Source organism: Cladosporium halotolerans (assembly GCF_011745625.1).
Source record: "Cladosporium halotolerans strain TM138-S3 chromosome Unknown Sca127, whole genome shotgun sequence".
In the NCBI taxonomy this organism is placed as follows: Eukaryota; Fungi; Ascomycota; class Dothideomycetes; order Cladosporiales; family Cladosporiaceae; genus Cladosporium; species Cladosporium halotolerans.
Genome location: NW_027191577.1, coordinates 1 through 12,388, shown reverse-complemented (window position 1 = coordinate 12,388; position 12,388 = coordinate 1). Strand labels below are relative to the sequence as shown.

Sequence of the window (12,388 nt, the reverse complement as noted above, 5' to 3'; positions counted from 1 at the left end):
TTGATTGCTTGATTGGCTGCGCAACTTTTGATTGATTGACTGCTTGATCAAGCGCTTGATCAAGCATCAAGCAGTGCTTGGTTGTGCAGAAGTCTGCTTTCGACCATTCACTGACCACTCGATGGTCCTTTCAACATGAAAGCAACATGAAAGCAACACTAGCGGGAAGGATCTTGAGCAACGTCATGGAGACCCCTCTGTCATGTTCAATGTCTATTCTGCTTCTCACTCAAGGCTACATAAGTGCAGCCTGCTTATCATGAAATACGCATGCCGCCATATTTTCGAGAGGTCGATCACTGATGCGCGGTGCAGGATTACAGACCATACCAGGCAGCAGAATTCGACGCGACTAGCAGCCGCCATATTTTCATGAGGTCAATCGCCGATACGCGCTGCAGGATTACAGACTATACCAGGCAGCAGAATTCGAGTCGACTAGCAACACGGAGTTTGGCGCCATGCTAATGTAGCAAGCGAAGGATTTACGAGATGGTTGCCCCACCACAGCTTTCTAGGCGACAGCATTACGCTGACTTCATAAGACCGCTGAGATGGGGATGGTTTCCATTGAGAGAACACACCAGGCACGCTTGGTTTTTCGCCTTCCCACAATCAAGACATCTGCACCTGACACACATCGCACAAAGCCCATTCAAGGATTAGCAGACTAATCCGTTCAGCATCATGAAGTTCTTTAGCTTCTCAGCCAGTCTCACACTCGCCTCAATGTTCTGCGAGCGCAGCCTTGCAACGATCACGATTGAGGATCTTCCCTCAATGGTCGGGGTTGGGGCAACCTATGAGGTCAAATGGTACAGCGATCGGGACTACGTAAGTGTCATGTGCTGCCCATTGCGCTTGACCGACCTTTGACTGGCTTGCAGCGAATCAATGACTTCGGTCTCTTGCATTGGGAGGATAACGGTGACTGGACAAGATACGTGAGCACAGTCGACCATTGGCTCAACACGACTGCTGGTACCGACAGCACGCTGTGGAAAGTACCTGCTGTGAAAGACACAGGGTGTGTCGTCGTTTGATATTTCGCCCATCGCCCAGAATCTCAGTCCATGCTGACACATGCAGACTCTACGAACTGTGGATGACCGCTGAGGAGATTCCTAAGTGGGGCGTTCCAGACCCAAACGGCACTGTCTATGTCTCTTCCAATAAGTTCGAGATCAAAGGAGGCCCGAAGTTGTATCCAAAGGAGATCGCTGGTGTCGTTGTTGGAACGCTAGCGGGTTTGGTGTTGATCGTTGGCGCTGTCGCCATAGGTGCACGATGCATTCGTAAGAGGAGGACCGTGGCAGTGAACCTTTCAATGGCCGAGGAGGGTGGATACAGAGACTCTGTCGCTGATTCGAGATCGTGAGTACGGGCATTCGAGGGAGTCAGAGGAGATGACGAGCTGATTGTATGGTGACCTGGCATGAGGATGAATTACGAGCGTACGGGTGTGTGGATGATTGATGACCGAGAAAACGAGGGTTGGATGTAATGATGCGCACGTGAATGCAGGACGAGAAATGTTGTGGCACCGCTACGTTCTGCTGATCAATGTGTGATGCGTGCAAGCCAACGATGGTGCTTAATACTAGCACAAATGGTCTCATCAAGAGGTCCAGTCTCGAGTCTGATATTAGTGAGCGCGTCATGATTCCTGCGATGGCTTTGCGCAACAGCTGATGGCCGCGTATGGACCAAGTTCCTGCATCCAATTATTTAAAATGTCTAGATGGCTCTTCTGCTGGGATCACGAGGCTACCTTGGAGTGTCAGGAGCTGTAACAATGCAGGATGCTCAATTCACTTGCCACGTCACAGCAGTTCCGCATGATAGTCAGCAAATTCTGAGACTGCGACGACGACAGCCAGGGAAAAGCTTGGAGGACCAAGCGACGCAAGTGACACCCAGGCTGGATACCAAGCCTTTACATCCAGGCCTGAAGCGACAGAGGCTGCCAAACATCTGGCTAAAGGCGGCACCTAGCCAGTAACCACCATGGACTTTTTAGATCGGTTGCGACCAGAGCAAGGTCGCCGCTATGGCGTGCTGTGGCTTCTGTATTCGACATGAGGGGCGGAAAGTCACATGCTCAGACCGACACGTGACTCTACGATTAACCACCATCCTGTACCCAAGCTACACCCTTCCCAAACATACTTCTGCATCTGCTTGGTCCAGAACGTCACAGTGAGCGATTTGGTGGTTGGCTGGGCTGACAGCAGGTACTGGGCGAGTATACAGTGACGTTACATTTGTGGCATAGGCCTTGGCCTTTCGAGGGCAATCCTCCGGGGTGTGCGTGTGCATGAAGGTGTTGTTACGCGATGTGTTGACGGTGATTGGCCAAAGGTCGATACAAGGATTTGAACGATGCTTGTCACGTGCCAAGGAACCCAAGCTGGGGCTGGAGAAGCTTTGCAGGACGAGGGTCTTCGGTGCTCGTGAGAGCCGGGCAAGGAGCACAAATGTCGTCGCGGTTACATACGGGGGAGGCTGTGCGGGTGGTGTTGTTATATCTTCGTCTACTAGGAGGTGCCTCCGAGGGGTTGGTTGGTGACAGAGAGTGCGGCCTAAGTGTGATTCGTGCACTGCGGGTAAACAGAGCGGTGGAGATGGAGCTGTGCTACCTGACCAAGGGGACGCTGAGGCCGCCCCGCAGGACGCGAGCCTCGGCAGGCGATAAGCTCATGCGCAAGCCCGGCAAGCCACCCAAGCCTTGCCTTCCCCACGCGCGCACGGATGCCACGAGCTGAGCCCGTTGGCACTAGAGGGGGCTAACCCTAAGAGACGGGAGTCTGTGAGAGGGCATCGCGGTGATCAGACTCGATTCCGTGAGAGGGCACCGCGGTGATTGGACTCGGTCCTGTGAGACGGCACGGCGATGATTGGACTTGGGTCTGTGAGAGGTGAGAGCTGGAACTTGCGGACTCGTGCACTCGAGCCTGAGGAAGCGAGGGAGAGGGGCCCATTCGGCCCGCGAAACGAAACGCTATTCCCGGCGCCGCAGCCACGCGCTCCACGCTGTGACAGGCTCAGGCTCAGGCTCAGGCTCAGGATAAGGATAAGGATAAGGAGATGAGGTGAGACTTGCGCGCAAAAGACGCGAGTGGACGCACAGCCAGGGCGGACAGCTGACGGCCAAGGCCAGTCCCAAGCACTCGCCAAGCTCATCGCTGCAGGGCTTCAGCAGAGCGTGGCACGAGAGACTACCACGACTACCTAGGTACACCGCAGTATTCACACGCATACAGCACGCAGGCTGAGGCGCCTCGCGGTCGGTCGCGGTCTGGTGCTCGCGTGCGACGATGCGCGCCGTCATGCGAGATGGCGCCGGCTACGCCACCCTCGTCGCCGCCTTCGACCTGCCTAGCCTGGCCACCCCCTCCTCCCGCCAGCGTATCAGCTGATGCCGCTCCGCCAATCGCGCATGTCGGCTCGTCGTATCTCTTCGCTTCGCTGCACCGAACATTTATGGTGAACGCCTATCTCTCGTGGCCCTGGGCCGCTTTGTGCCGCGCCCGTTGTCCGCCTTATTAAGGCTTGTGCGACCTTGATCTTCGCCGCGCCGCTGACTTTTTGCACCCCCGTCGACACCTCCTCCACTCCGCCAACCATGGACGCAAAAAACCCCAACGCGCTGGGTGAGAAGCAGTTCGGCGATGCCTCGCCGCGAGACAGCAACGATGATCACGAGAGCTTGGCCACCGGCCAGAATACCCTCCACCGCGAGCTCAGAGGCAGGCACATGCAGATGATCGCAATGTGAGTGAGAACTCGAGGCCCGAGCCTGCAAGCGGACGCATACTGACACCCGGTTTCAGCGGCGGTGCCATTGGCGCTGGTCTGTTCATTGGTTCTGGCAGTGCCTTCCAGACTGGTGGACCTGCCTCTGTCCTCGTTGGTTTCATGCTTGTCGGTGAGTTCGCATCTGTCTCTGCGACCATTGCGAGGAATCGTTGACTGACGCGCTGCTAGGCCTCATGGTGTATGCATTGCCACCCGAGATGGCGTTTTCCTCCCACTGACACTTCACTCTAGCTATCTCATGATGCAGGCACTCGCCGAGATGTCTGTCCTCTACCCGGTCAACGGCGCCTTCACCATGTACATCTGCCGTTTTGTCGACCCTTCTCTTGGATTTGCTTGCGCTTGGGAGTACGCCATCAGCTGGCTGACCGTTTTGCCCTTCGAAATCTCGGCTGCATGCAACATTGTAAGGTTATTTCCAGTCGGATCTCCGGCTTTAACTCAAGCTGACAACAACGCAGATTCACTACTGGCCCGGATCAGAGGGAATTAGCAACGCCGCTTGGATTGTTCCGCTGCTTGTCCTGTTGGTCGTCATTCAGATCTTCGGCGTCAGGGGATACGGCGAGGTTGAGTTCGTCATCAGCCTTATCAAGATCATCGCCTGTACCGGCTTCATCATCCTCGGAATCATTATCGACGTTGGCGGTGTTCCCACGGACGACAGAGGATACATTGGCGTGAGATACTGGTTTGTTCAAACGATCATCGACTGCCGGCATTGGCAAAGCTGACATTCATGCGCAGGAAAGCACCGTGGTCCGCTTTCCTCAACGGCTTCCATGGTTTCTGCAGCGTTTTCGTCACCGCGGCTTTCGCTTACACCGGTACCGAACTGGTTGGACTTGCCGCTGCCGAGACCAAGAACCCAACCAAGGAAATCCCGAGGGCTTCCAAGCAAGTGGTCTGGCGTATCTTCATCTTCTACATCGTCAACCTCTTCCTCGTCGGCTTGATCGTGCCTGCTGACAGCCCTCTGTACGATGGTGAGGGTTCTTCCTCGCGCCACTCACCCTTCGTCATTGCCATTCAGCTTGCTGGCATCAAGGTCCTACCTTCGATCTTCAACGCTGTCATCCTGATCGCCGTCATGAGTGTCGCCAACTCCTGCACCTTCGGCTCTACTCGCACCATCCAGGCCCTTGCTGCGAACGGTGAGTTTCTCGATCGATCTTTGGTCTGACTTGCACATTCGTACTGACTATGCCCGTAGGTATGGCACCCACATTCTTGGCCAAGATCGATAAGAAAGGCCGCCCCATCTCCGTGGTCATCTTGCAGCTCTTGTTCGGCTGCTTGGCCTTCATCAACTTGGCAGACAATGGTGGAACCATTTTCACTTGGCTTCTGTCTTTGTCGGGCCTTGCGATCCTGTTCATTTACGGTGGCATCGGTATCGCTCACATTCGCTTCCGCATGGCCTGGTAAGTCGCGATTAACCAACCCCCTTCGCCTTATTGGACCATCGCTTACAAAGACACAACAGGAAAGCGAACGGCCACACTCTTGAGGAGCTTCCTTACAAGGCCGCTTTTGGCGTCTACGGCTCATACGTGTGCGTGCTCATCAACGCCATTGCCTTGATCGCCCAATTCTACGTCGCTCTCTACCCTATCGGCGGTCCCAACCTTGACGCTGCGACCTTCTTCCAGCTGTACCTCGCCGGCCCGCTGCTTGTCGGCCTCTTCCTAGTCTGGAAGATCTGGAGCTGGTTCACCCGGCCTGCCGACCGCCCGCTGTACATCAAGATCAAGGATATCGATATCTACTCCGGCATGAGGGATACTCAGGTCGGCATCAGTGGCGAGGGCGTCGATCCCGAGGCTAGGAGGGCCAGCATTGAGCAGATGCAGTACGAGAACAAGAAGAAAGGCCCCAAGGATCACATCATGGGTGTTGTTAGGAGCGTCTTTTAAAGCGCGAATGGCTGCATACTATTATTCTCGCGTGGATGTCGGCGGACTGCGGATGCCATACATCAGCCTTTCCGAGGGTCAATGCTCTCAAAGTTGCGAATGCGAAGCTTCTTTATCAGTGTAGTTGAATACATGTACTCCGACTGTTACCTCTGAATATTTTGTGCAAGACTCAAGACTCTGTGTGTGACTTCAAGGTACAGGAGCAGGACCTGGCTGATGACAGGCGCTGACGCGTCCTGCTTTGTCGCACCTCCGTTGACCTGAGCACATCCCCACGACTCGCGACGTTGCGCATGCCCTGGGAAAATCGAGAATCTCGGCCTGCTGCACATGAAGGCAACTGTATGTGACACCGCGCGAGCCATGAGCCCTCCGTCTATGAGCCTATGGCAGGGCGGCATATCCCGGCGAAACAATCCTCAAGCAACAGATTGAGAAAGACCTGGTCACAAACACATCGGAGGGAACTGGGTGCTGTCGGTGGAAGCCCCCTGTCACATGGCTGAACTATGCTCTGCTAATCTACCGCCCAAGCACACGCTTCTCAAGCGGTCTCGTAATGCAATAAGCTGTGAATGCAAATGCGAAGCCCAGCTCGAATCCAACGTCGCCGCCGAATGGCGCCTCACCAGCGTGTAATGCGATCGGTCCCACGAACCAGACTTGTGACATGCCGGTAACCATGCCTGCAACGCCACAACAGAACGAGAAGACTGCTGCAAGTCCGGGAGGGAGGCGTTTCGGCTGGTCGTAGTCTGCGGGGTTGTAGCCTTTCGTGCCTCGCCTGAACACGAAGTGCTCGGCGAAAGCGATGCCTTCGTAGATGGCTAGCCAATAACCGATGAAGTTCATGAAGTTCTCTAGTACGGCCTCGAAGTGACTGTAGCCGGGAATCGCAATGGCAATGTAGACGCCAGTACCGATTGCAGTCCAGATGAATCGAGGAATACGCTGAGTCCAATGTGCTAGCACTTGAACGGTCAAAGCCACGGAGTAGATGTTGGGACAATTGTTGGCGATGATTGAGAGAGCGAGGATGACGATGCAGAACTTGCCGAAGGTACCAGCGTGGTAGATCAACACAGCTCCGAGAAGTCCGCCGGTGCCAGTGGCGTCGTAGCCTTCCTGATAACGATTGTTGCCATCATTCGCAGCTGTAGCCGACATGATAGCGACGCCGAGCATCTGAGTGAACAGGAGTGGCACAATCAGACCTAGCCAAGTCCAGAAGAACACCTTCCTCTTTGATTGAGTAGAAGGCTGGTAGACGGTGTAATCGGCGGCATAAGATGTCCAGCCAGTAGCGAAGCCATAAATAACAGATCCGAAAGATAGCACAGATCCTAATTCGGTGGTTCCGGTCTCCCAGGGGATGGCCTTGAAGTCACCGCTGTGAGCAAAGATTCCCAGAAGGATAATGAAGATGATAGTGGTTGGAATCCAAGACCAGAACTCGTAGGCGTGGACAACTTTGTAGCCGAAAGTTGTAATGGCGAAAGTGCAAACAGCAATAATGACAATGCCAGCAGGGCCTTTGACATCGTTGTTGACTGTCTCGATGAGCTGAGCTCCTACGATGGAGTTCACAGAGGACCAGCCTATACAAGCTAGAACGTTGAAGATGGCAACTACAATGCAAGTCAGGTTGCTTGTCGCAAACCGGAAGTTGGGGCGTGCTTACTTAATTTTACACCGTACCATCCGTACCAAAACCGGGAAAGCACCATCTGACGCCTGTTGTGATCGCAAGTCAGTGACTGTCACGAGGTCCGGCGAGTCGTATACTTACAAGCCAAATGCGGGCCCAAAGGTCGAGAAATAGCACACCGGTGTGATACCCAGTAAGTTAAAGAACAGAATTACGAGCATGGCATCTGCAGCGCCCATGTAGAACAAGCTCTTCGCCAGCAAACCGAGGGCGAAGCTGGACACAACCATGTTCGCCGATAACCACATGGTTGAGACGTTCAGAAGGGCTTTGAAGCCGGAATCTGTCCGCTCATCATCTGGCACGCGCTCGATGCCACGCTGCTCAATCTTCAACTTCCCTGCAAAGCGCTGCGCTGTCGCATACCATCCGCTGCCGACTTCGAAGGTTTCTCCAGGCACAGCATGGCCTTCGTCCAGAACGCTTGCGCTTCGTTTGGTCTCGCCATTATCACTATGTCCACCTTCTTCACTTGCGAATTGGTGTGCTCTCGCTCCTTTTTCTACGTCGTAGTCGAGGTCCTGGCTGCGTTTAGCCATGCTCGCACCAGCGGATGGGCTCCAGTAGGCTTGCGGTGGGTCGGGAGAGTTGCTAGGGGGCGAAGGCTGAAGGCTGCTAAGAGGATGCCGGAAGATTTTCAAATGGCTAGGCACTTGTATGTGACGACCCGACCGAGCCGATGGGTGACATGAGGGGTTAACTACTTAGCTGCATCCTGCACGCAATCAGCAGGGCTGGCGCGTTCTGGAAGATGCTCACGCGCATTTCGCCGACGGGTTATCGTGTGCCGATTCGGGAGGGTTGCAAGGAGTAGTGCAAGATAGCGGAGTCTAGCTGCAAAGGGCTGATCCAGAACGTGGGTGAGATAACGAACGGGAAGTGAAACGTTCAAGGTGCGACCACCGAGCCAGTCGACTGCCGCGAGACGCTGGACCCACCCCCGACTTTCGCTGGCGGTGATAAGCAACACGCGCCAGCGGGGCCCAAGCCTCGTGGCCTTATCGCACTTGGCGAGGCTTGCCCAGCCTAGCGTGAAGCTTGATACACTCGCTGGCCGAACCGCACAGCGAGCGTTTTGTCATGCCGCTGACCTTGAAGATCTCTCGGCCATCGGATACATGCAGTTGTCGACTTGAATCAGGCTTCGCCCTACAACGGTCCTGCACTATTCCTCAGGCTGCACTGGTGTGCCGTTCGTGCCGGGCCCTCACCACTTGACCTCCCGCTCGTGGATTGGCGCGTCTTTTTGACCTCCCGCCGGCAATCAGTGAAGGCGATGGTCGATCCGGTCGTTCCGTGGACGGCATTTCGCCTCCATTCCAAGTTGATGTCGAATTCGATTCGTGAATCAGGTTGTCATTGCCGTTTCAATGCCGCGAGTGAAATGATCACAGTGCCAGGCGATTCCAACAAGAACTGCAACAGTCCCATAGCAATTTTCACAATGGGGTCGGCCCTGGTTGGTCGCGAGCCTACCTATCAAGCAAGCTCTCAACTGGCGAGCCGTTATGTTGGCCATTGGCTACCGGGGATGCACGTTGCAGCTGCTGCTTATCTTTCCCCACTGAATATACTTGTCGCCGGTGCACAGGCCATCCAGTCTATCAAGCATTTCTGTAATGCTTGGTCTGATCAATGCTTACATTTACTTCAGAGGGCTCTCTCAAGCTTGAACTGTTTTGTAGTTGCAGGATCCACTGTTATCTGAAGGTTGACGCCAATCGCAACGGTATGGCGCTAGGCGATGGCCGACGTTGAAACCGAATTTTGACGCAGCACCGAGCTCTGGAGTCATACCACGCAGCACTTTATAGACTGATCACGCTGTCAGACAGGGACAACTTAGTCCAACCTCACCTTGAGCCCGCCACATCAACAGAGCTCCGTCATGCGTCGTTCCTTGTTCGCTGCATTCCATCTGCTCTCCGCCGCTTCTGCCAGTTTTCTGGACGCTGCAAAGGTGCAAGAAAGGGCTTTTGAGTATGTCATCAAGCCGAAGGTCTTCATCATCTCGATGTTCGACCCAGAGGCGGACATCTGGTATGGTATTCCGGAGTTTGACCTGCTGGCTTTGAACATCACCGTTCCCGGCTTCAGTCCGCTCTTCCCAGATGCGCACTGCACGGCGGACGGTGATATTTGTCAGCTTGTTACTGGCGAAAGCGGTAAGTGCGATATGAAAATGGAAGAGATACAAGAGTCGCGCTCACAATCACGCTCTCAGAGATCAACGCTGCTGCGACAGTATCTTCGCTTGTTCACTCACAACGTTTCGAGCTCACCTCGACCTACTTCCTTGTTGCAGGCATCGGTGGTGTGAATCCAGAGGTAGCTACGATCAGTTCCGTCACCTTCGCCCGCTATGCTGTGCAGGTCGCGCTCCAATACGAGATCGATCCTCGAGAGCTTCCTTCGAACTTTCCCACAGGCTATGTACCGCAGGGCAGCACTTCGCCTGATGAGTATCCTCAATCGATATATGGCACTGAAGTGTTCGAAGTCAATCACAACTTGCAACACCTTGCCGCTTCCTTTGCGCGCAATGCCACTCTCAATGACAGCTCTGCTGCTGTGGCTTACCGCGCGAAGTACGCCACGTCGGATCTTTATACTGCTGGGACCAAAGCGCCTTCAGTGATTGAATGCGATGTCGCAACATCGGACGTATACTACAGTGGAAAGCTTCTGGGAGAGGCTTTCTCGAACTACACCAAGCTCGTCACTAACGGGACTGGCAATTACTGCACCACTGCCCAAGAGGACAATGCCACGCTCGAGGTCTTGGTTCGCGCCGCTGCGACAAACCTTGTTGACTTTGCACGCATTATCATCATGCGTACGGCTTCCGACTTTGACCGCCCATGGCCAGGTCAGCCGGCGAGCGTGAACCTATTTTACTCGTCGCAGCAGGGAGCTTTCGAGCCTGCCATTCAGAACATTTACCTCGCGGGTATCAAGGTTGTTGAAGGTATCCTGGATGGATGGAACGCCACCTTCTCTAAAGGCGTCGCTGCATCAAACTATATTGGAGAGTAAGTCTTGGATCCGTCGATGATGTTGCTCGTCGCTTACACCTGTTCAGCATCTTTGGTACGCTTGGTGGAGAGGCCGACTTTGGTCCAGCGGCATATAGCAATGCTGTTACGAAGAGGGATGTCCTGCGCAAGAGAAGTATCCATTTGAGGTAGTCAAAGCAGGGCGGTGACGCTCATTGCAAACTTGTCCACCCACGGGAGGTCCCAAGAAGACTTCAATCTTTAAAAGCCAGAGGAAAGTGTGGCACACCACCGCTTTGGAACCACCGAGAGCAGGATAAACGTTTGAAAGCTTCTCTGATCCATTGAGAATCATGACATGGTCATTTCTTTACCGAGTGCTTGCTTGTCGTGTCGCTGTTGCGCGAGGAGATTTGTGCATGTGAGGATTTGCGCGACTAGTCCCGGGACATTATGGTGGTAAGATAGCAGCTATGGCACTTGTAGATGTGGTGATCGCCCCGAGGTTGTGCTGTCGGTCCGTACTTCATCACGATGACGCAAGGCTACAGCCTGTCGGAGCATGCTCTAAACTTGCTTGCGCGGAGTGGCCACTCGTACTCCGGCCAAGCCCACGCACGTCGCGGACTTCCGTGGGAAGTCGGATGAATTTCTGACCGACCGTGACAGATTGCTATAATTCACGGCGGTTTGGCCACATTTTCGCTTGCGCGACTCTAAGTGCTGCTACGACCACAATCGAGGCAGAGCTCCTTCGTCTTTGCTCGGCGGAGCTTTTCCGCGCGGGGAGTCGTATGAAGTCGGAGGTTCGAGACTCGAAAATCTTCTCGAATACAAAACCACCGATATCCTTCACCGTCAAGACGACACATCAGCTCTCGGCTTCGACTTGCTTTCGATGCACCAACAGATGTCCTGTAGTCGACTTATCGGCTCGCAATATCCTCACCTGTGTGGTCGCCACGGGTAAGATGTCAGGGGAGTCCTCTAGGAAATCGCAAGCTTCAAAGCCGAAGCGTGTACAAGTGGCTGCTGCTTGTGAGCACTGTCGCCTGCTCAAGGTGAAGGTAAAATTCCTTGTGTCTTCAACATGAATGGTACTAATAACAATCTCTAGTGTGATGGAAGGCGTCCATGCATGACATGCACTCGCCGGCACGCAGAGTGCATATACGTGACAGTACAAAATGAAACAAGGCAGGTCGCGGTGAAACGGAAATTTGATGAATTGTCTGAAAGACACAGTGACGCACAGAGTCTGATAGCTGTGTTGGCTGGCGAGGACGAAAATCTTGCGAAAGATGCTTTCTGCAGGTTAAGAGCCGGTCACTCACCGCAACGGATTGTTCAGAGTATTCGAAGATGGAATGTCCGAAGTCCGGCTGATGTCATCCACGAGCGATGGCTTTGCCAACAGTATCTCGTGGCGCTTCTACAGTCTACGGCGTCTTTGTGGGACGTTGTCCAGGCAGCAACCCGAATCCTCATTCCTGGGACGAGACTCAGCTTTCCATCGACTAGGGACTTGTTGCCCTTGAAAAACTGCGTGATCACACTTGAAACTCTTGGCGAAATTTTGGACAAGACCAAAGGCAGTGCCAGCTCCCAGCGTCTGATTCAGGAGCCAGTGCTGCTACAAAGTGGCCCAGATGGCTTTTATGATGGGCCTTTGTTCTGGATGCCTGCTTCGCCGTGGACAGATATCACCAACGATGATCTGACAGTATCACAACTCGTGTCTACGTTCTTCGTTGCGGTGAATCCATATTGGAGGTTCTTAGAAGAGGATCCTTTCAATCGAAACATGCGCCTCAAAAATGTGGAAAGTCTTTACTGTTCGCCATTGTTGGCAGACTTCTGCACAATCAATCAAGCTCAAGCGGGAACTATATGCTTGATTGATTGACTGACTGGGCTTGCTTGATTGCTTGAGCTTGAGAGTAGCA

The 12,388-nt window shown here is 54.0% G+C and overlaps 5 protein-coding genes across 5 annotated transcripts; 4 read left to right on the top strand and 1 right to left on the bottom strand.

Moving 5' to 3' along the window:
- Positions 1-581: 581 nt before the first annotated feature.
- On the top strand, positions 582-1,863 carry WHR41_09319 (uncharacterized protein). Its single transcript, XM_069377923.1, has 3 exons — positions 582-834; positions 888-1,027; positions 1,090-1,863. The coding sequence occupies exons 1-3, from the start codon at positions 688-690 to the stop codon at positions 1,376-1,378; spliced, it is 576 nt and encodes a 191-aa protein (XP_069224955.1). The 5' UTR covers positions 582-687; the 3' UTR covers positions 1,379-1,863.
- Positions 1,864-3,357: 1,494 nt separating this feature from the next.
- WHR41_09318 (uncharacterized protein) lies at positions 3,358-5,894 on the top strand. The gene is made up of 8 exons (XM_069377922.1): positions 3,358-3,774; positions 3,834-3,928; positions 3,988-3,997; positions 4,051-4,225; positions 4,281-4,510; positions 4,567-4,973; positions 5,033-5,243; positions 5,306-5,894. Exons 1-8 carry the CDS (start codon positions 3,626-3,628, stop codon positions 5,733-5,735), a joined length of 1,707 nt encoding a protein of 568 aa, XP_069224956.1. The 5' UTR covers positions 3,358-3,625; the 3' UTR covers positions 5,736-5,894.
- Positions 5,895-6,260: 366 nt separating this feature from the next.
- WHR41_09317 (uncharacterized protein) lies at positions 6,261-8,348 on the bottom strand (the record flags this gene model as incomplete). The annotated part of the gene is made up of 3 exons (XM_069377921.1): positions 7,528-8,348; positions 7,420-7,472; positions 6,261-7,366 (listed from the first exon to the last, which is right to left on the bottom strand). The coding sequence occupies exons 1-3, from the start codon at positions 7,983-7,985 to the stop codon at positions 6,261-6,263; spliced, it is 1,617 nt and encodes a 538-aa protein (XP_069224952.1). The 5' UTR covers positions 7,986-8,348.
- A 986-nt stretch (positions 8,349-9,334) lies between these two features.
- WHR41_09316 (uncharacterized protein) lies at positions 9,335-10,634 on the top strand (the record flags this gene model as incomplete). Its single annotated transcript, XM_069377920.1, has 3 exons — positions 9,335-9,611; positions 9,671-10,478; positions 10,529-10,634. 3 exons carry the CDS (start codon positions 9,335-9,337, stop codon positions 10,632-10,634), a joined length of 1,191 nt encoding a protein of 396 aa, XP_069224953.1.
- Positions 10,635-11,413: 779 nt separating this feature from the next.
- On the top strand, positions 11,414-12,348 carry WHR41_09315 (uncharacterized protein; the record flags this gene model as incomplete). Its single annotated transcript, XM_069377919.1, has 2 exons — positions 11,414-11,509; positions 11,560-12,348. The coding sequence occupies 2 exons, from the start codon at positions 11,414-11,416 to the stop codon at positions 12,346-12,348; spliced, it is 885 nt and encodes a 294-aa protein (XP_069224954.1).
- Between the last annotated feature and the right edge of the window lie 40 nt (positions 12,349-12,388).